This window comes from Dendrobates tinctorius, unplaced genomic scaffold (assembly GCF_039654945.1).
Source record: "Dendrobates tinctorius isolate UK_male_01 unplaced genomic scaffold, ASM3965494v1 ptg000120l, whole genome shotgun sequence".
Classification (NCBI taxonomy): Eukaryota; Metazoa; Chordata; class Amphibia; order Anura; family Dendrobatidae; genus Dendrobates; species Dendrobates tinctorius.
Window position 1 is genome coordinate 42,681,581 of NW_027361788.1, and position 20,907 is coordinate 42,702,487.

Genomic DNA, 20,907 nt, shown 5'->3' on the forward strand with positions numbered 1-20,907 from the left:
GTTTCAACCTTTTCCCACATATTTTTTGGTGAAGAATCAACAACAAGTGGAACACAACTGTGAAGGTGAAGGAAATTTATTGGTTATTTTAAATTTCTGTGGAAATTTAAAAACTGAAAAGTGGGGCGTGCAATATTATTCAGCCCCTTTACTTTCAGTGCAGAAAACTCACTCCAGAAGTTCATTGTGGATCTCTGAATGATCCAATGTTGTCCTAAATGACTAATGATGATAAATATAATCCACCTGTGTGTAATCAAGTCTCCGTATAAATGCACCTGCTCTGTGATAGTCTCAGGGTTCTGTTTGAAGCACAGAGAGCATCATGAAGACCAAGGAACACAACAGGCAGGTCCATGATACTGTTGTGGAGAAGTTTAAAGCCGGACTTGGATACAAAATGATTTCCAAAACTTTTAACATCCCAAGGAGCACTGTGCAAGCGATCATACTGAAATGGAAGGAATATCATACCACTGCAAATCTACCAAGACCCGGCCGTCCCTCTAAACTTTCATCTCAAACAAGGAGAAGACTGATCAGAGATGCAACCAAGAGGCCCTTGATCACTCTGGATGAACTGCAGAGATCTACAGCTGAGGTGGGCCAGTCTGTCCAAAGGACAGCAATCAGTCGTACACTGCACATATCTGGCCTTTATGGAAGAGTGGCAAGAAGAAAGCCATTTCTCAAAGATATCCATAAAAAGTGTTGTTAAAAGTTTGCAACAAGCCACCTGGGAGACACACCAAACATGTGAAAGAAGGTGCTCTGGTCAGATGAAATCAAAATTGAACTATTTGGTAACAATGCCAAATGATATATTTGGCATAAAAGCAACACAGCTCATCACCCTGAACACACCATCCCCACTGTCAAACATGGTGGTGGCAGCATCATGGTTTGGGGATGCTTTTCTTCAGCAGGGACAGGGAAGATGGTTAAAATTGATGGGAAGATGGATGGAGCCAAATACAGGACCATTCTTGAAGAAAACCTGTTGGAGTCTGCGAAAGAACAGAGACTGGGATGGAGATTTGTCTTCCAACAAGACAATGATCCCAAACATAAAGCAAAATCTACAATGGAATGGTTCACAAATAAACGTATCCAGGTGTTAGAATGGCCAAGTCAAAGTCCAGACCTGAATCCAATCGAGAATCTGTGGAAAGAGCTAAAAACTGCTGTTCACAAACAATCTCCATCAAACCTCACTGAGCTCGAGCTGTTTGCCAAGGAAGAATGAGCAAGAATTTCAGTCTCTCGATGTACAAAACTGATAGAGACATACCCCAAATGACTTGCAGTTGTAATCACAGCAAAAGGTGGCGCAACAAAGTATTAAGTTAAAGGGGCCGAATAATATTGCACGCCCTCATTTTTCAGCTTTTGAAATTTCGTTCAACTTCACAATTGTGTTCCACTTGTTGTTGATTCTTCACCAAAAATTTACATTTGGTATCTTTACACTACCGTTCAAAAGTTTAGGGTCACTTAGAAATTTCATTATTTTTGAAAGAAAACCACAGTTTTTTCCAATGAAGCTAACTTTAAATTATTCAGAAATACACTCTATACATTGTTAATGTGGTAAATGATTATTCTAGCTGCAAACATCTGGTTTGTAATGCAATATCTTCATAGGTGTATAGAAGCCCATTTCCAACAACCATCACTCCAGAGTTCTTATGGTACTTTGTGCTTGCTAACTGTGTAAGAAAGCTAATGGATGGTTAGAATACCCTTGAAAACCCTTGTCAAGTATGTTAGCACAGCTGAAAACAGTTTGACTGATTACAGAACCTATAAACCTGACCTTCCTTTGAGCTGGTTGAGAATCTGGAGCATTACATTTGTTGGTTCCATTAAACTCTCAAAATGGCCAGAAAAAAAGAACTTTCATGTGAAACTCGACAGTCTATTCTTGTTCTTAGAATGAAGGCTATTCCATGTGAGAAATTGCCAAGAAACTGAAGATTTCCTACAATGAAGTGCACTACTCCCTTCAGAGGAGAGCACAAATAGGCTCTAACCAGAGTAGAAAGAGAAGTGGGAGGCCCCACTGCACAACTGAGCAACAAGACAAGTACATTAGAGTCTGTAGTTTGAGAAATCGATGCCTCACAGGCCCTCAACTGGCAGCTTCCTTAAATAGTACACGCAAAACACCAGTGTCAACATCTACAATGAAGTGGCGACTAAGGGATGCTGGCCTTCAGGGCAGAGTGGCAAAGAAAAAGCCATATCTGAGACTGGTTAATAAAAGGAAAAGATTAATATGGGCAAAAGAACACAGACATTGGACAGAGGAAGATTGGTAAAAAGTGTTATGAACAGACGAATCCAAGTTTGAGGTGTTTGGATCACACAGAAGAACATTTGTGAGACGCAGAACAACTGAAAAGATGCTGGAAGAGTGCCTGACGCCATCTGTCAAGCATGGTGGGGGTAATGTGATGGCCTGGGGTTGCTTTGGTGCTGGTAAAGTGGGAGATTTGTACAAGGTAAAAGTGATTTTGAATAAGGAAGGCTATCACTCCATTTTGCAATGCCATGCCATACCCTGTGGACAGAGCTTGATTGGAGCCAATTTCATCCTACAACAGGACAATGACCCAAAGCACACCTCCAAATTATGCAAGAACTATTTAGGGAAGAAGCAGGTAGCTGGTATTCTATCTGTAATGGAGTGGCCAGCGCAGTCACCAGATCTCAACCCCATTGAGCTGTTGTAGGAGCAGCTTGACCGTATGGTAAGCAAAAAAGTGCTTATCAAGCCAAACCAACTTGTCAAAGGGGCTTCTGGAAGCATGGAGTGAAATTTCTCCAGATTACCTCAGCAAATTAACTGCTAGAATGGCAAAGGTCTGCAATGCTGTAATTGGTGCAAAGGAGCAATCTTTGACGAAAGCAAAGTTTGAAAGAGAAAATTATTATTTCGAATAAAAATCTTTTTTTCGAACCTTGTCAATGTCTGGACTAGATTTCAAATTCATTTGGCAACTCATTTGATAAATAAAAGTATGAGTTTTCATGGAAAACACAAAATTGTCTGCGTGACCCCAAACTTTTGAACGGTAGTGTATGTTTGAAGCATGATATGTGGGAAATGGTTGAAAAGTTCCAGGGAGCCGAATACTTTCGCAACGCACTGTATATGGTTATAAAAAAAATACCAAAATTACTTACCAATAATCATTTTTCCAGAGCCCATGACAGCACACCCGAGAGGGATTCTCCCACCAAGAACAAGAAACCTACTGAAATTAAAGAATGATACTTCTCCCCCCACATCAGGTGGGATACAGCGCATGAGAGGACCTCCAAATAATTATATTATACAACCAACACCAATTCCTCATTTCACCCAAAAGTGCTTAATTTCTATAGTGAGCACCAAATACAGTGAGAAAGGGGGGGAATATAAGGGTTCTGTCATGGGCTTTGGAAAAAATTATTACCGGAAAGTAATTTTGGCATTTACTTTCGCCCATGACACCACACCTGAGAGATTTATAGAGAAAAAAATCACCTTAGGGAGGGACCACGGCTTGCAGCACCCTTCTACAAAAGATTAGTTCAGCAGAGGAGGTTATAGTCTATAGTGGTTAAAGAATGTTGAAGGTGAGGACCAAGTTGCGACTTTACAAAGCTGGTCGATGGATACCTCCGTCTTGTCCATCCACACAATTCTTTCATCAGGGAGAGAAGGTGTTGTTCTGCCGGTTGAAAAATATTTTTTACTGCTTCCATTAGAGAATGAGACCTTGTTCCCCCTGATGATTGATATAGCTCACTGTAGCACCATTGTCTGACATTAAACGTACTTGGCGACCATGGAGAGAATAAACACCTTTAGCGTTTTCCCTACTGCCAACAGCTCCTATAGGTTCAAAGAATTCCCCCTCTCATAAACCTACCAAGAATCCTGTATCACCTGATCTCTCAGATGTACCCCCGAACCGGACTTGCTTGCGTCTGTGGTAATGATATCGCTTACTGGGGGCATCCATGGAACACCTGATGATAGATTTCTCCTGCCTATCAACCATGAGAGGGAACTTCTGGTGGCAGAAGAAAGATTCCTTCCAAATGCCCTTTTAATTGTTTTGGCATTGACAATATTTCCCATTTTAGCTGTGTTGTATGCAACTGGGCCCATAGCAAGTCCAGGATACAGGAAGTCAGGGTCCCCACCAAAGACAGTACCTTCCTCAATATCATTTCTGGATTATCCACTGATGCTGATACCGGGGATACTATTTTGTCCTTCTTTCCTTTGGGTAGAAGGCAAGCCTGGATCTCGGAGTCTAGTATAAGACCCAGCAAGGACTGGATTTTCACCAGCTTTAGTCTTGATTTGTGTGTAATCACAATACAGCCCAGATTTTCTAAGATGACCCTGACTCACTCCAGCTGTGATGCGCAATGTTCTTCCGATTTCCCCATGATTAGAAAGTCGTATAGGTTTGGGACAATCAGAGCATTCTGAACTTGAAGATAGGCTGTGATTTTGGCTAGCACTTTGATGAAGACTCTCGGAGCCATAGATAGGCTGAATGGCAGGGCTTTGAATTGAGACGCTTTTATTTCCCTAGTATAAATAAGGCGACTCTCAGAAATTCTTGATGGCCTGGATGTACTGGGATATGGTAGTATGCATACTTTAAGTCTCTGACCACCATGTAGCAATTCTAAAATAGAAGCTTTATAGCCTTGTTCATAGATTCCATCTTGAATACATGCTACTTTAAGAATCTGTTTAGGTTTTCTAAATTCATAATGGTCCTGAATGTGCCGCCTATTTTTTTTTTTTTTTTTTAATAAAAAAAGGGGTAATAAAATCCCCTTTCTTTCTATTCTGCTGGTACCTCATTCAAAATCTGTTTTCTGACTAGACCCAGAACTTCAGACTCTAAGGATTGTTATTCTTCTGATGACCTTCTGGGAGGTGTTGGCATGAAGGTCCGCTGGGGAATCTAACAAAAATCTAACTTCAGGGCTGTCCTCATTATTTCCAAAATCCAGCTGCTTGGAAGAGATGATTTCCCAGGCCTGAATGAAGAGGGAAAGCCTTCACCCTACGAGTGGATAAGTGTCATTGGGAAGATTTCTTACCTTACGAAGATGGGCCACCGAACAGAAACCAGGGATTTTTCCTGTTCTTATTCTCCCATTTCCTTCTTTCTCATGGGGTACGTCCTATACTAAATTTTCTCCTCTGAAAGGACCCCCTCAGAGGGAAAGCCTTCACCCGAGTTGATTGTGTCATTGGGAAGATCTTTTACCTTACGAAGATGGGCCACCGAACAAAGGATTTTTCTTGTTCTTATTCTCCCATTTCCTTTTTTCTCCTGGGGTACGTCCTCAACTAAATTTCTTCCTGTGAAAGGACCCCCTCTTCAGATCTGGCATGAAAAAAATGGGAAAGCCCTTCTTTTTTTTTTTCCTTAACCTTTTCTAGAGTGTCGTACAATTTTTGCCAAACAAAATGTCACCATCGCAAGGGATAGAACATAGTTTATTTTTTTAATAAAGTCCCCTGGACAGCCCTTTTAGCCACAAGGCTTGCCTAGCAGCATTGGACAAATTTGCAGATCTTGCTGTTAGCCACACTGAATCAGCCGAAGCATCTGCTAAAAAGACTGCAGCCCCTTGCATTAAGGACAGGTTAGCCAGAATTGTATCCCTCTGGATCATATTCTTTATTTGTCCTTCTAATTGCTGCAACCAGATTATTAGGGAACGAGCAGTGCAGGTACCTGAAATTGCTGATTTCAAAGCACCTGCTGTAGCTTTCCACATGTGCCTCAAGTACCCCTTTGCCTTTATATCCAGAGGGTCCCTCAAAATACCAGTATCCTCAAAAGGTAGGAAAGATTTTAGCACTGCCATATGTATTTTGTGGATCTTGTCCCACAGCTCCGTATCCTTTTATTCAAAAGGATATCTCCTTTTTGAAGATGAGGGTAAGACCCCGCTCTTCTCTGGCTTCTTCCACTCCATGTTAATATTTTGCCATTATCCGGAAAGGTATGCTTTTTCCTTTGTTCCAGACCCCAAACATTACGTCTTCAAGGGGTTTAGCAATCTTTTCTTTTTTTAAAGCCCATAGTTGTTTTAACAACCTTAATTAATTTGTCCATATCCTCTATGGGAAAACATGACCTTCCGCCTACATCACTATCTGAAGAAGAAGAGGAGGACCAGTACTCATATTCTCCCTTTGATACTGGGGAATTATCAGAGTCAGGGGATTCTTCCCTAGATCTTTTCTTCCCTTTCCTCATCAGAGACTTATGGGAGTTTTTGCCAGTCACCAGTCACCTGATAGCGGGGTTCTAAACAGCGCACATTCTCTATTGTTTCTTTTAACACTGTCTTTTTTAGGCCTTTCCTAGTGACAAAACAAGAAAAGGGGCCCTTATTAAAATGGTGAACATTCACGTAGATCACTTACCAACGCTGTCACGTCAAGGGTACTGGATTCAGAGGATGGTCTGGGACACACAATTAATCCTCTTTGGACTCCGAGGAGCTTGGGTCTGCTGCCACTCCTGCCACTTCAAGGACTGCCCCCACCGTGTAACGCTGTTGAGGCTGCTAATCCTTCATGTTAACGAGGAAGGAGAGCCTGCCTGAGCACAAGCGCTCTGTCTGCGGTCAGATCTAATTTTGAATGAGGGACCAGAACGGCATCTCCTTGAAGGACACGTCACCTTTGGACCCATACTTCCAATCATATGCCCCTTTGTGTGACTCCTCAGGACGTGCCATCCCCGACGCACCCTACTTTAGTGACATGAGCGGAGCATGCCTCCACCATCTTCTCTTCTTGACGTCACCGGGTCTGCCCATTCCTAGCGTTTCCTGCTTTGGTGGCATTAGTGGAACATGCCATTGTCGCCATCTTCCCGGGCCACCCCTTCCCTCTCTTGACCAGGCGTGCCATCTTCCAGCGTGCCCCATACATTCTGGGACGATGCAGCAGCTGGAGATATGCAGGGCATTAGTCGCCGCCGCCGCACGCACGCATGCACTATCCCACTGTGGACCAGCTGATGGCGCTTCCAGTACCTGAAGCTGACATTGCAGGCATGCAGCCGCTCTTCCAGATGCTGGGAAAAGCCTGGGTAAGTGCTCCTTTTACCGCCTTTCTCCCAGAATCAGGTTCCCATCAAAGACAGGAAATCAACTGATGCAGGGGAGACGTACCGCTCTTTTATTTCAGTAGGCTTCCTATCCTTGGTGGGTGGATCCCTCTCTCAGGTGTGCTGTCATGGGTAAAAGGAAAAATTGTGTTTTTGTAACTCCATATTCTGGGAACCAAAAGTTTTACAATTTGTTGTCAGTGGAGTTGTATGAGGGCTGATTTTTTTTCTTGGACTAGATGTAGTTTTCAGTACCATTTTCTGGCACATATGATTTCTAGATCACTTTTTAGTACACTTGTTTGAAATGTACAAAATAAACAATTCTGAATTTTTATAAACACTTCACTATCCAATTTAATTAATTTTATTGAGCATGTTGGTATGATGATCTAATTTATATCATTTTTTATGTTTTACTACTCTCACACAAAAACATATATATTTGGTGGATTTACTGTGGCGCCCCTGAGGGTTCAGTCGCCACAGAGGTACTGCACCTCAGCCAGAGGTGTGGTACTCCGCTCTCAGGTAAGGAGGGGGTACTACCCAGAACTCAGACACTTGCATCCAAGACCAGACCTCTCTAAGCCAGGGAAGGACTAGGCAGAGGGTGTGGGTGGAGAAAGCAGCAAGGGGAGAGCTGAAGGAAGTGACCGTGAGAGAGTGAGTTGGAGCTGGGGAATTGAGCAGGGAGGAGCTCGTCCCTAGACCAGAAGATAGTAGAGAGAAAGGAAAGACTGAAGTAACAGAAAGATAAGCTTCAGTGGAAGAGAGGAAGAAGGGGTCCTAGGGGAACGGGTAGTGAGGAATCCACTCATGGGGCCCGTATCCACGCCGACCTTAGTCGGGTGGAGGGACCAGGTCGCAGTAGGGGACCGTCCCCAGACTAGTGGAGAAACTAAGGACTCAGCTACCTAAACGGAGGTTGCAGTATCTGCATGTGCTGCTGCCACATCCATACACATTTGCTGAAAAGGCAGCTGGATAGGATCAAGGGGACCTAGAGCACGTCACCGACAGGATCCGGGGCTGCTGGCTTGGGACGCTGTGTGTGAAGGTGCAGTGCAGGTGAGGTGGGAGCCAGCACAGTGAGACAGCCAGGGAAGGAACATCTGAAGGGGGTTCTGACACGGTGTACCCCAAACTACCTGAGAGCTGGCTGGACCACCGACCCGGAGGGCACAGCACCCTGGCTGGGGATTGTAACTGGAAGAACTGTGAGTAAAAGTGTGAAGACTGCAGACTGTGTCCTCTGACTTATTTACAGCGTCACTTGCTTTGCACCACGACTACAACCACCATCATCATCTCTAACACCTATAACTGCCCTGGGGCATAGCTCTACCCGGGGTGAGCTGTAACAACTCTGCTGCATCACCAACAGCCCAAGCGGTCTCTTTTGCAGCGTCGGCTATCACCTTCCTTGCCAAACACCACGGGTGGCGTCACGAATCATCACCATCTTTATTCCCTAAAAGCACCATCTTCTTTATTTTCATTGCACACCCAGGGCTACGGACCGGGTCACTGCTGCCGCGTCATCCGTTTAAGAAATGACCGGCCCGGTATCAAGTAACCTCGGCCCTAGGGGGTGCTGCATTACCAATTGCCAAGACTCATACATTTTTTATTTTTCCATAAACAGAGTTATATGAGGGGTTATTTTTTGCATGACAAGGTGTAGTTTTCACTGCTGCCATTTGTGTGTACAATTTTTAATTACCGTACTTTTCTTGTGAGGCTGGATAAACAAAATCTAACAATTCTGTTATTTTTTATATTTTATTTCTTAGACTGCACAGATGCAGGATAGATATTGATATAGTCATTGTGGATGCGGCAATACCAGATGTGTCATGTTTGTTACCTATGGTTTACTCTTTTTACAGATTAAAACATTTTGTGGGGGATAAAATTAGGATTTTGAAAAGCGTGTTTTTACTTTTTTCATTTTTACACTTAAATATTCTAAAAATAAGGTTAGAAAAAGTGCTTTATTAGTCCACCTAGAATAACCTACAAGATCCACCATATACTGATAACACTGCACAAGACCAGTTGAATTTAGGGAGCATCCCATTTAGACCCGCTACATAATGGCAAAACCCCATAAAGGTCACTGTATACCAGGAGCACCCCATAAGACCTCCTGTATGCCAGGATTACAAAAGTACCATTGCATACTGGGAAAGACCTCACACCATCCCATATCCTGGGAAACCCCTCACAAGACCAGCTATAGACTGGAAACACCCCACTTGACCAGCTGTATACCAGGAATACCCCACAAGATCCGCTGTATGGAGCACCCCACAAGACCCACCGTATACCGGAACACCCCACAAGACAAGATTTATACCGTGAGCACCCCCACAAGACAAGCTTTATACCGTAAGCACCCCACAAGAACTGCACCATATCGAGAACACTCCATAAGTCCCGTCATATACCAGGAACACCCAACATGACTCGCCGTATATCAGGAACATTCCACAAGACCTGCCGTATACTGGAAAGACCACATAAGATCCACTGTATATCAGGAGAACCCCACAAGACCCAACAAAGAAGCGCTGCGGCACGCAGCCGCACAGAGAAGCGCTGTAGCATGCAGTCGGGCAGAGAAGCGCTGTGGCACGCAACCGCGCAGATTAAAATTATAATCCTGATATTACTGTCTGCCTGAAACTCCCTAAATTCAATTCAATCACTAGATTTTTATTAACAAGTCCATATGTAACGAGGAAAACATAGCCCATGTTACACACTGCTGAAATGGCAAAATGGCAAACAGTGACATGAGTATGACATCTGGTATAGGAGTATATGGGAGGGTGATATAATGTGTGGTGTAGGAGCATACGGGGAAGTCGGTATAACGTGTGGTGTAAGAGTATACGGGAGGTCGGTTATAACGTGTGGTGCAGGGGTATACGGGAGGTCGGTATTACGTGTGGTGAAGGAGTATATGGGAGGTCGGTATAATATGTGGTGCAAGAGTATATGGGAGGTCGGAATAATGTGTAGTGCAGGAGCATTAAGGGAGGTCGGTATAACATGTGGTATAGGAGTATACGTGAGGTTGGTATAATGTGTGGTGTAAGAGTATACGGGTGGTATAGCATTGCTTCAGAATGTGGCTGACTCCGGTCTTTTTCTACATTCAGTGACACAGGGTACAGAAACCAATACAATTGGCATGCTGTGGGTTGTCGTTTTGAGATAGGTTAGAAATCTCTGGTTTAGGATAGTCATGAACTCACAATCATCTCAATGGAGAATTTAAGACACTGCAGATTCTTTATTGGTTATTCTATCCCTAGTACAGATGCTATTTCTAAAATTCTTGATTTCATTATTCACGATTTCTTCCTTCTGATAATAATTTTGCTCCAGAGCGGAATAAGGATTGTGTATTAGTTCTTATCATAAATACAACAGATACATTTTTAGCGATGTCATTTCTGACACATGACGACTGTGAGCCCCAAGTCATATAAAAAAAACAACACCGCAGAGGAACACGAGTAATTACATTCTGGTAATAATGAGATTTTTTTGAAAAATGCTTTATGAAATAAAAATCCTCAACATTTTGTATCAAAATCCAGTCGACATACAGACACAACCCAGAACTATGTACACAGGGGTAAGGGAGACGTGCGGAGGAATGAGGGTGGGGGTGTCCCACAGATTTCAGGGGTGGCTCCAAGTCCTGATGTAGCGACCCATACATCAGACTTTGTAATCGTCCGTCTGCAATCCTCTATCCATCCTCCATCTTCTCTTCATGGCAGTTCAGGCTTAAGTCTGAGAGATTAATGAGAGTACAAGGGGTGTCCTGAGATGTGCCAGGGCTGGCACGCTGCTCTCTGCTTGCCACCATAGCATGTCGGATGCAGCTGACCCACTGCTGTTTGTTGAAAGAGTCATTGGCTTGCAAGGTGTGAGATTGTCCCCGCGAGCGGTCACGAAAACTTACACGGAAAAAGTTTTTTGCTGAAAACAAAAATAGAAAGAAAGTAAAAAAGTAGAACTACAGCACACATCCCTGAAATATGCATGTCCTGTCCTTTACCTCGTTCATTAGCAGCAGTGAATGCCCCTCGTATGGAGCCACTGACCCGTGCCTCTCCATCAGGAAGGTCCTCCAGGACTAGTTCGGGCAGCGGGATGGGTTGTCGGTAGACCTGGAACTCTAACTGATCATTGTTGGTCACCAGACGGGTGAGGACGAGGATCATCTCAAACAAGAAGACATGGAGCCTCTAGAGGGTGAGAATGAAGACAAGACATTCATACATCATACTCATCATTACATGCAATGGCTACAACCCATAATAACATCATCTATATATATATATATATATATATATATGTATGTGTGTGTGAATGTATGTATGTATGTATGTATGTATGTGTGTGTGTATCACCAATCACGAAACATCTTTCATTTCACCAGAGCTGTTTAAAAAAAGCTGAGCTGTGATTGCTTGCCATGAGCAACAGTTTTCTCACTCCGTGACAACACCTCAGCAGAACACTGCCATGGTGGGAGAAATCTAGCATTCCCAGGAACATAAGCTCCCAGCCATTGTCTGCCTCCAGAAAGGAGCAGAGAGCACATGACAGAAATGAATCCCCCCTCCACCCATCACACATTCTCCATTCCATAGGCACATCTTCCCTCTTAAAGGGATCATTGGTATGGAAGTTAGGGCAAATCCATCCAGCACTTTGGTTTTGACCCCAGGCCTCTCTTAAAGGGATCCCCGGTATGGAAGTTAGGATGTGGGATATTAGGAGCAGTCCGGTGGCTCTTGCTGATGGGATGATGTGGGATATTAGGGGTAGTAGTCCGGTGGCTCTGGCTGACGGGATGATGTGGGATATTAGGGGTAGTAGTCCGGTGGCTCTGGCTGACGGGATGATGTGGGATATTAGGGGTAGTAGTCCGGTGGCTCTAGTTGATGGGATGATGTGGGATATTAGGGGTAGTAGTCCGGTGGCTCTGACGGAATGATGTGGGATATTAGGGGTAAAAGTCCGGTGGCTCTAGCTGACTGGATGATGTGGGATATTAGGGGTAGTAGTCCGGTGGCTCTGGCTGACTGGATGATGTGGGATATTAGGGGTAGTAGTCCGGTGGCTCTGGCGGACGGGATGATGTGGGATATTAGGGGTAGTAGTCCGGTAGCTCTGGCTGACGGGATGATGTGGAATATTAGGGGTAGTATTCCGATGGCTTTGGCTGACGGGATGATGTGGAATATTAGGGGTAGTAGTCCAGTGGCTCTGGCTGACAGGATGATGTGGGATATTAGGGGTAGTAGTCCGGTGGCTCTGACGGAATGATGTGGGATATTAGGAGTAGTAGTCTGGTGGCTCTGGCTGATGGGATGATGTGGGATATTAGGGGTAGTAGCCCGGTGGCTCTGGCTGACGGGATGATGTGGGATATTAGGGGTAGTAGTCCGGTGGCTCTGGCTGACAGGATGATGTGGGATATTAGGGGTAGTAGTCCGGTGGCTCTGACGGGATGATGTAGAATATTAGGGCTAGTAGTCCGGTGGCTATGATGGGATGATGTGGGATATTAGGGGTAATAGTCCGGCGGCTGTGACGGGATGATGTGGGATATTAGTGGTAGTTGTCTGGTGGCTCTGGCTGATGGGATGATGTGGGATATTAGGGGTAGTAGCCCGGTGGCTCTGGCTGACGGGATGATGTGGGATATTAGGGGTAGTAGCCCGGTGGCTCTGGCTGACAGGATGATGTGGGATATTAGGGGTAGTAGTCCGGTGGCTCTGACGGGATGATGTAGAATATTAGGGCTAGTAGTCCGGTGGCTATGATGGGATGATGTGGGATATTAGGGGTAATAGTCCGGCGGTTGTGACGGGATGATGTGGGATATTAGTGGTAGTTGTCTGGTGGCTCTGGCTGATGGGATGATGTGGGATATTAGGGGTAGTAGCCCGGTGGCTCTGGCTGACGGGATGATGTGGGATATTAGGGGTAGTAGCCCAGTGGCTCTGGCTGACGGGATGATGTGGGATATTAGGGGTAGTAGTCCGGTGGCTCTGGCTGACAGGATGATGTGGGATATTAGGGGTAGTAGTCCGGTGGATGTGGCTGACGGGATGATGTGGAATATTAGGGGTAGTAGTCCGGTGGCTCTGACGGAATGATGTGGGATATTAGGGGTAGTAGTCCGGTGGCTCTGACGGGATGATGTGGAATCTTAGGGCTAGTAGTCCGGTGGCTCTAACGGGATGATGTGGGATATTAGGGGTAGTAGTCCGGTGGCTCTGACGGAATGATGTGGGATATTAGGGGTAGTAGTCTGGTGGCTCTGACGGGATGATGTGGGATATTAGGGGTAATAGTCCGGCGGCTGTGACGGGATGATGTGGGATATTAGGGGTAGTAGCCCGGTGGCTCTGGCTGACGGGATGATGTGGGATATTAGGGGTAGTAGCCCGGTGGCTCTGGCTGACGGGATGATGTGGGATATTAGGGGTAGTAGTCCGGTGGCTCTGACAGAATGATGTGGGATATTAGGGGTAGCAGTCCAGTGGCTCTGGCGGACGGGACGATGTGGGATATTAGGGGTAGCAGTCCGGTGGCTCTGGCGGACGGGATGATGTGGGATATTAGGGGTAGTAGTCCGGTGGCTCTGGCTGACGGGATGATGTGGGATATTAGTGGTAGTTGTCCAGTGGCTCTGGCTGACGGGATGATGTGGGATATTAGGTGTAATAGTCCGGTGGCTCTGACAGAATGATGTGGGATATTAGGGGTAGCAGTCCAGTGGCTCTGGCAGACGGGACGATGTGGGATATTAGGGGTAGCAGTCCGGTGGCTCTGGCGGACGGGATGATGTGGGATATTAGGGGTAGTAGTCTGGTGGCTCTGGCTGACGGGATGATGTGGGATATTAGGGGTAGTAGTCCGGTGGCTCTGGCTGACTTGATGATGTGGGATATTAGGGGTAGTAGTCCGGTGGCTATATAGAGAGAGAGATATAATCATTATAATTTATTATAACTAACCGCAGTTAGTTACTATGCCCGGGCAGCGCTGGGCACTTCAGATAGTTTTATTATAAAATAAACAACGAGATGTCAAGTCACCTTAAGGCCCCGTCACACTAAGCGACTTACCAGCGATCCCGACACCGATATCAAGGTGTCAGGATCGCTAGTAAGTCGCTATGTGATCGCTCGTGAGCTGTCACACAGACAGCTTCACCAGCGATCAGCACAGCGATGCCGAGCGCCCGGCATCGCTGGCCATCCCTGTAAAAAATAGAATCAAAATAAAAAATATAGTTATTCTCACCTTCCGACATCCCGTTCAGCCATCCTGCCTCTCTCCACGCTCCGGTCCCAGTGATCCTTTGCGAGAATGACCGCGAGATGTCACGGTCTCGAGGGATAACAAAGTCTCGCGGTCATTCGTGCAAAGGATCACTGGGACCGGAGCGTGGAGAGAGGCAGGATGGCTGAATGGTACGTCGGAAGGTGAGAATAACTATATTTTTTATTTTTTTTTATTATTTTTTACACCTGATCGCTGGAAAGAAATGTCCAGAGGTTTCTTCCAGCGATCAGCGATGCCGGCAGGGGGGCCGGTCGCTGATCACTGTCACACACAGCGATCTCGCTGGTGAGATCGCTGTTACGTCACAAAAGTTGTGACTCAGCAGCGATCTCGCTACCGAGATCGCTTAGTGTGACGGGGCCTTTAGTCCCAAGTTCTCAGAAGTGTTATCTGTGAAGCCTCCTGAGAACATGGCGGATCTAATTGATCCCTTACCTGGCCTTTATTGTTCTTCAGCTCCCCGTGACACAGCAGGAGACGCGAGCGAGACACATCCTCTTCCTTCTGGTTTTCGTACAGGTAACATAGTCTCTTCCTATAATAGTCACACTCGGCCTCCCCGGCCTTGTGATTTATCATACTAATAATGCCTTGGATGATGGAGATCTAGGCAAAGAGTAGACAGATGAGCAACAACACAAGAGATCATCCATCAGATAGGTCCGTTCACCAGATGACACTCACGGCCTGGCTCAGGGCAGCATGGTCGGGGTGCTCGGGAACCGTGTGCTTCAGCAGCTCTTTCAGCAGCAGTGGATACTTCACCAGTCGACTCCGGGGCAGGTCCAGGAAGCTCCACACATCTAGTTTACGACTGAATGCAGACTCTTGGCAAAGCTGAAGGAAATTGTGCACTGCCGAATTACGCCTCTTGTGGTCCAGCAGAGCTTTGGCAGCTACTTGATTACAGCAATATGCTTTGTAGGAGTGAAGACAAGGAAGCTGTAGAGTATACATGTATATATTATTGGCAGAATATAGGGACAAAAATTAATGGTGCCCCATGCTGGTAACACCTTTGTAAGTACATACTCACCCAATCCAACATGGTGGGCCCCATTTGGTCTAGAGTACCATCTTCACGTCGCAACCTTACCAAGCGATCAAAGAGATCTAAAAGGGAAAATGCAATAACTAGTCAGAAGCAATGGTGGAGGAGGGTCACCACCTGCTGTCTGAGGGATTCATTAGTATAGGTAAGGGGCTCACTCTTCATTACAGTATATACTCATCAATGTAGAGTAAGGTTCAATAAGAGATCCCATATACTATCTACAGGTCAGGTCAGGACACTGCCAGCCAAAGGACCCTGTGCAAGACTCGTGTCTGGGCCCTTCTTTGTCATGCGACACCAGTGTAAACACACAAACATTCACTATGCACTTACACATACATATTCCATATTCACATTAGGCACACATTTATAAAATATGCATATACCTTACACATTATACATATACAGTGGGTACTGAAAGTATTCAGACCCCTTTACATTTTTCACTCTTTGTTTCATTGCTGCCATTTGGTAAATTCAAAAAGTTCCTTTTTTTTCTTATTAATGTACACTCTGCACCCCATATCTTGACTGAAAAAAAACAGAAATGTAGAAATTTTTGCAAATTTATTAAAGAAGAAAAACTGAAATATCACATGGTCATAAGTATTCAGACCCTTTGCTCAGACACTCATATTTAAGTCACATCCTGTCCATTTCCTTGTGATCCTCCTTGAGATGGTTCTACTCCTTCATTGGAGTCCAGCTGTGTATAATTAAATTGGACTTGATTTGTAAAGGCACACACCTGTCTATATAAGACCTCACAGCTCACAGTGCATGTCAGACCAAATGGGAATCATGAGGTCAAAGGAACTGGCCAAGGAGCTCAGAGACAGAACTGTGGCAAGGCACACATCTGGCCAAGGTTACAAAAGAATTTCTGCAGTACTCAAGGTTCCTAAGAGCACAGTGGCCTATATAATCCTTAAATGGAAGAAGTTTGGGACCATCAGAAGTCTTCATAGACCTGGCTGTCCAGCGAAATTGAGCAATCGTGGGAGAAGAGCCTTTTTGAGAGAGGTAAAGAAGAACCCCAAGATCACTGTGGCTGAGCTCCCTAAATGCAGTAGGGAGATGGGAGAAAGTTCCACAAAGTCAACTATCCACCAATCAGGTCTTTATGGCAGAGTGACCCGACGGAAGCCTCTCCTCAGTGCAAGACATATGAAAGCCCGCATAGAGTTTGCTAAAAAACACACGAAGGACTCCCAGACTATGAGAAATAAGATTCTCTGGTGTGATGAGGGGAAGATAGAACTTTTTGGTGATAATTCTACGCGGTATGTGTGGAGAAAACCAGGCACTGCTCATAACCTGCCCAATACAATCCCAACAGTGAAACATAGTGGTGGCAGCATCATGCTATGGGTCGGTTCCATGCAGAGAAGGAATATTTTCAAAATTTTCAACTATTTTGGAAATAGTTAATTTTTTGTAAGTTGGTGCTTCATTACACATGGCATAAGGTGGCAACACTGTTTCTTTCAAATTCCATATATATCCAAGATGGCAGAGGGTTGCATGTAAACAGCTACTGTTCTTACTGGAATCATACAGTAACAGGCTATATTGGTAAGTGGATTACTATTAACTAGCAACATGCATAACTTAAGTTCAGTAAATATATAAGAAGTACTGTTAGGAAACCAAAATACTATAATATCTTTGGTTCCGTAAGATTATTGTTTACCAGAAATTTTGCACATATCCATTGTAGACATTTTCTCCGTAACGTAAGTTACCAAAAAAAAAAAAAAAGTTTTTGAAGGATTGAGAACTAAGCATAGATTAAGTTGTAACTTTCAGAGTTCTTCTATTGCATAATGTATTAACTATTCACTAAGTTTCATGTTGCTGCTAAAAGTTTCACAGTTTCTGTATGAAGTAAACTTATTGTAACGTAAGTTAACATCAGCCTTGTAACATAAGTTACTTCAGCTTTTCAATGTAAGTTACCTGCCTTTCAATCTTTGGACAACACTTATAGTCAGCTTTTTGAAATAATTAAATACTATCATAATTTTGATGTTCATTTTACTTTATAAGTATTATTATACTTTATAATATATCAGATTTATATACTGTATATTATATTGTATATTTAGATTATATATATTATAATATTATATTTCCAAATTTCATGCCATAGGGTATTTTGCAGGCAAATTTATTGGCTTTAGAACCACTAAAAACATGGTCTATTACAATTCTAATAACTGCAAGTACCCTGATATTGAATACAAAGTTGATGTCTGGGCTGAAGTAATGTATGATGGCAGAAAGTATCGTGGAGTGGTTACTGAGGTTGCACGAAATGAGATGAAAGTGAAAACCATGGAACTCTATGGCAAGAATAAAAATACCTAGAAATGGCCATCTAAAGATGATGAAATTTATTATGTCTGTCAAATTTTAAGAAAGGTTGATTCTTCCCTGAAAATGGGTTCTAGGGACATTTGGGAATTTGTTGATTAGCCAGGAAGTTAAATGAGCAGTGAGCACAAATTTACATCCTTATTGAAGTTCCTCATTAGCTGTGTCTGAATTCATTGGACTGGACCACATATGTAGGCGTAGATTAAAACTTAGTCTACATTATAGAAGAATATTCAGAATTGAATTGAGAGTCCTCAGTGGTTGATACCTTTTAATGGCTAACTGAAAAGATGGTAACACATTGCAAGCTTTCCAGACTACTCAGGTCTCCATCAGGCTAGACTAATACAAAATCTGACAAATCACATATTTATACACAAAACAGCACAGAAAAAATGCAATAGTTAAGACAAGTGACATGAAGCAGAACAATCATTATGGGGGAGTGATAGACAGTTACGGCCATAAATATTGGAACAGTTCATAGATAAGAAGTGAAAGTTCTATTGCCCTCTGATTGGGGTCTCCTAATGTGTTGTGATGGCCCCCACAAGCTCTTAGGAGCAAATTCCTTAATTGATGTAAAAAGACATAAATCCATGCGACACAGTCATTCCTGCATTGAGAATGTCAGAGGTCGTCATGAGTTTGTACTCGCAGACTCTTCTGTCTCTCTGAGATGTGACGTTACCTTTCAATACCAGTAACTTCATATCCATGGTGCTGTGATCAGGCATACAAATATATATTTGTCTATCTACTGGCTAACATGGTACAAAGATATACATATTTCCTGTAGTCTACATTATGTAATTGATCAACGGTCACACTTTGTAATCAAAATTTCCACTCTGCAAAAATGTTGACAACTGAAGTATGAATATTGATTGATTACATTTTTATACTAAATTTTAGTCTACATATGTAGTTCACACCAATGAATTCACATACAGCCTATGTTTTGTCTAAATAAAGTCAGTTTGCCTTCTCAAATATGAACACTAATAAAGCTGAACAAATTATTTGTTTTGTAACGTAAGTTACTATATTGTGTTGTAACGTAAGATACCTACATTTCTTGTAATAAAAACTGTTGCATTTAACTTGAGAGGTTAAAATAAATTTGCTAAAGTTTGCTTGGACTGTGGTGTTTTAACACAATAAAAATAGTGCTTCTCCTCTGTTCACCAGAACAGAAAATTTGTTAGTCTCATGATATGGACAATTACCTTTCCTTTTTGTGTAGCCTAAGAAACCAAGTAATAACACTGTATTTTGTATTTAATTTGTATTGTTGAAAAATCAAACTGTGTTGAAATCTATTGAGAATAGTGTAATGTACAATATACACTAGTTCTAGTCCTCTTCCTCTCTGAAGAGACAATTTGCATAATTGGCATATTTCCCAGAGGAGCATTGCGGCTTTAAGTCTCCTCACCACGACATGCTTAGCATGTCATTCTCCGCAAGGAGAAATGATGCTTCTTGGATATCGGTCAGACGCCTCTCTCACAGCAAACCAGATCTCACACTTTGCACTGACGAGGGGCAGTACCCCGAAACACAGTGTCTGCAAATTGAGATTCTGGCTTGGCTTTTATCCTAAGTCATGTAACAAGGCTCATTAAAGGGTCAACACTGACTTTTAGGATTGCTACTTCCAATAGGTGGCACTAGAGTTCTAGTCCTCTTCCTCTCTGAAGAGACAATTTGCATAATTAGTACAATATACATTCACTCATTTTTGTGCCTGCCTTCAAACAACAGTCTGTAGCTATTATTAACTCAGTTTTTGGCTTGTGAATGTAACATAAGTTACCATTGAATCGCCCTATGGGGGTGTTTCTCAGCTGCAGGGACAGGACGCCTGGTTGCAATTGAAAGAAACATGAATGTGGCCAAGTACAGAGATATCCTGGAGGAAAAAGTCTTCCAGAGTGCTCTGGACCTCAGACTTGGCTGATGGCTCTCCTTCCAACAAGAGAATGACCCTAAGCACACAGCTAAAATAACAAAGGAGTGGCTTCAGAACAACTCTGTGACCATTCCTGACTGGCCCACCCAGAGCTCTGACCTAAACCCAATTGAGCGTCTCTGGAGAGACCTGAAAATGACTGTCAAGCAACGTTCACCATCCGACCTGACGGAACTGGAGAGGATCTGCAAGGAAGAATGGCAGAGGATCCCCAAATGCAGGTGTGAAAAACTTGTTGCATCATTCCCAAGAAGATTCATGACTGCACTAGCTCAAAAGGTGCTTCTACTCAATACTGAGCAAAGGGGCTGAATACTTATGACCATGTGATATTTCAGATTTTCTTTTTTAATACATTTGCAAACATTTCTACCTTTTTTTTTTTCAGTCAAGATGGGTGCGGAGTGTACATTAATGAGAAAAAAATGAACTTTTTTTTTAATTTACCAAATGGCTGCAATGAAACAAAGAGTGAAAAATTTAAAGGGGTCTGAATACTTTCCATACCCACTGTATACACACACGTCCACATTTTACCTATATACAGAACACACACATGTACACATCACACCTATACTTTACACACATGTACACATTATACATGTATACATTACGCACACATGTACACATCATACATCACACGTATATACATTAGACACATGTACACAACGTACATTACACACACACATACACATCATACCTACTGTATATACATTACACATACATAAACACCTCATATCTGTATACATTACACACACATGTACACATCATACCTACTGTATATACATTACACATACACATCATATCTGTATACATTACACACACATGTACACATCATACCTATATTACACACACATACACATTATACATACATAAATTACACATGCATATACACATTATACATAATACCTGAATGAGACATTATACACTCATGTACACATTATACATTACAGACGCAT

At 43.3% G+C, this 20,907-nt stretch overlaps 1 protein-coding gene across 1 annotated transcript in view; it reads right to left on the bottom strand.

Annotated features, from left to right (window-relative positions):
* Positions 1 to 10,430: 10,430 nt before the first annotated feature.
* Positions 10,431 to 20,907, bottom strand: part of LOC141046691 (rho guanine nucleotide exchange factor 3-like) — a 56,919-nt gene continuing 46,442 nt past the window's right edge. Inside the window, exons 8-12 of the mRNA XM_073541284.1 lie at positions 15,577 to 15,653; positions 15,225 to 15,482; positions 14,976 to 15,146; positions 11,233 to 11,422; positions 10,431 to 11,153 (exon numbers count right to left, since the gene is read on the bottom strand). Coding sequence (XP_073397385.1) covers positions 10,921 to 11,153; positions 11,233 to 11,422; positions 14,976 to 15,146; positions 15,225 to 15,482; positions 15,577 to 15,653 — 929 coding nt within the window. The 3' untranslated portion in view covers positions 10,431 to 10,920. The remainder of the gene's footprint in view (positions 11,154 to 11,232; positions 11,423 to 14,975; positions 15,147 to 15,224; positions 15,483 to 15,576; positions 15,654 to 20,907) is intronic.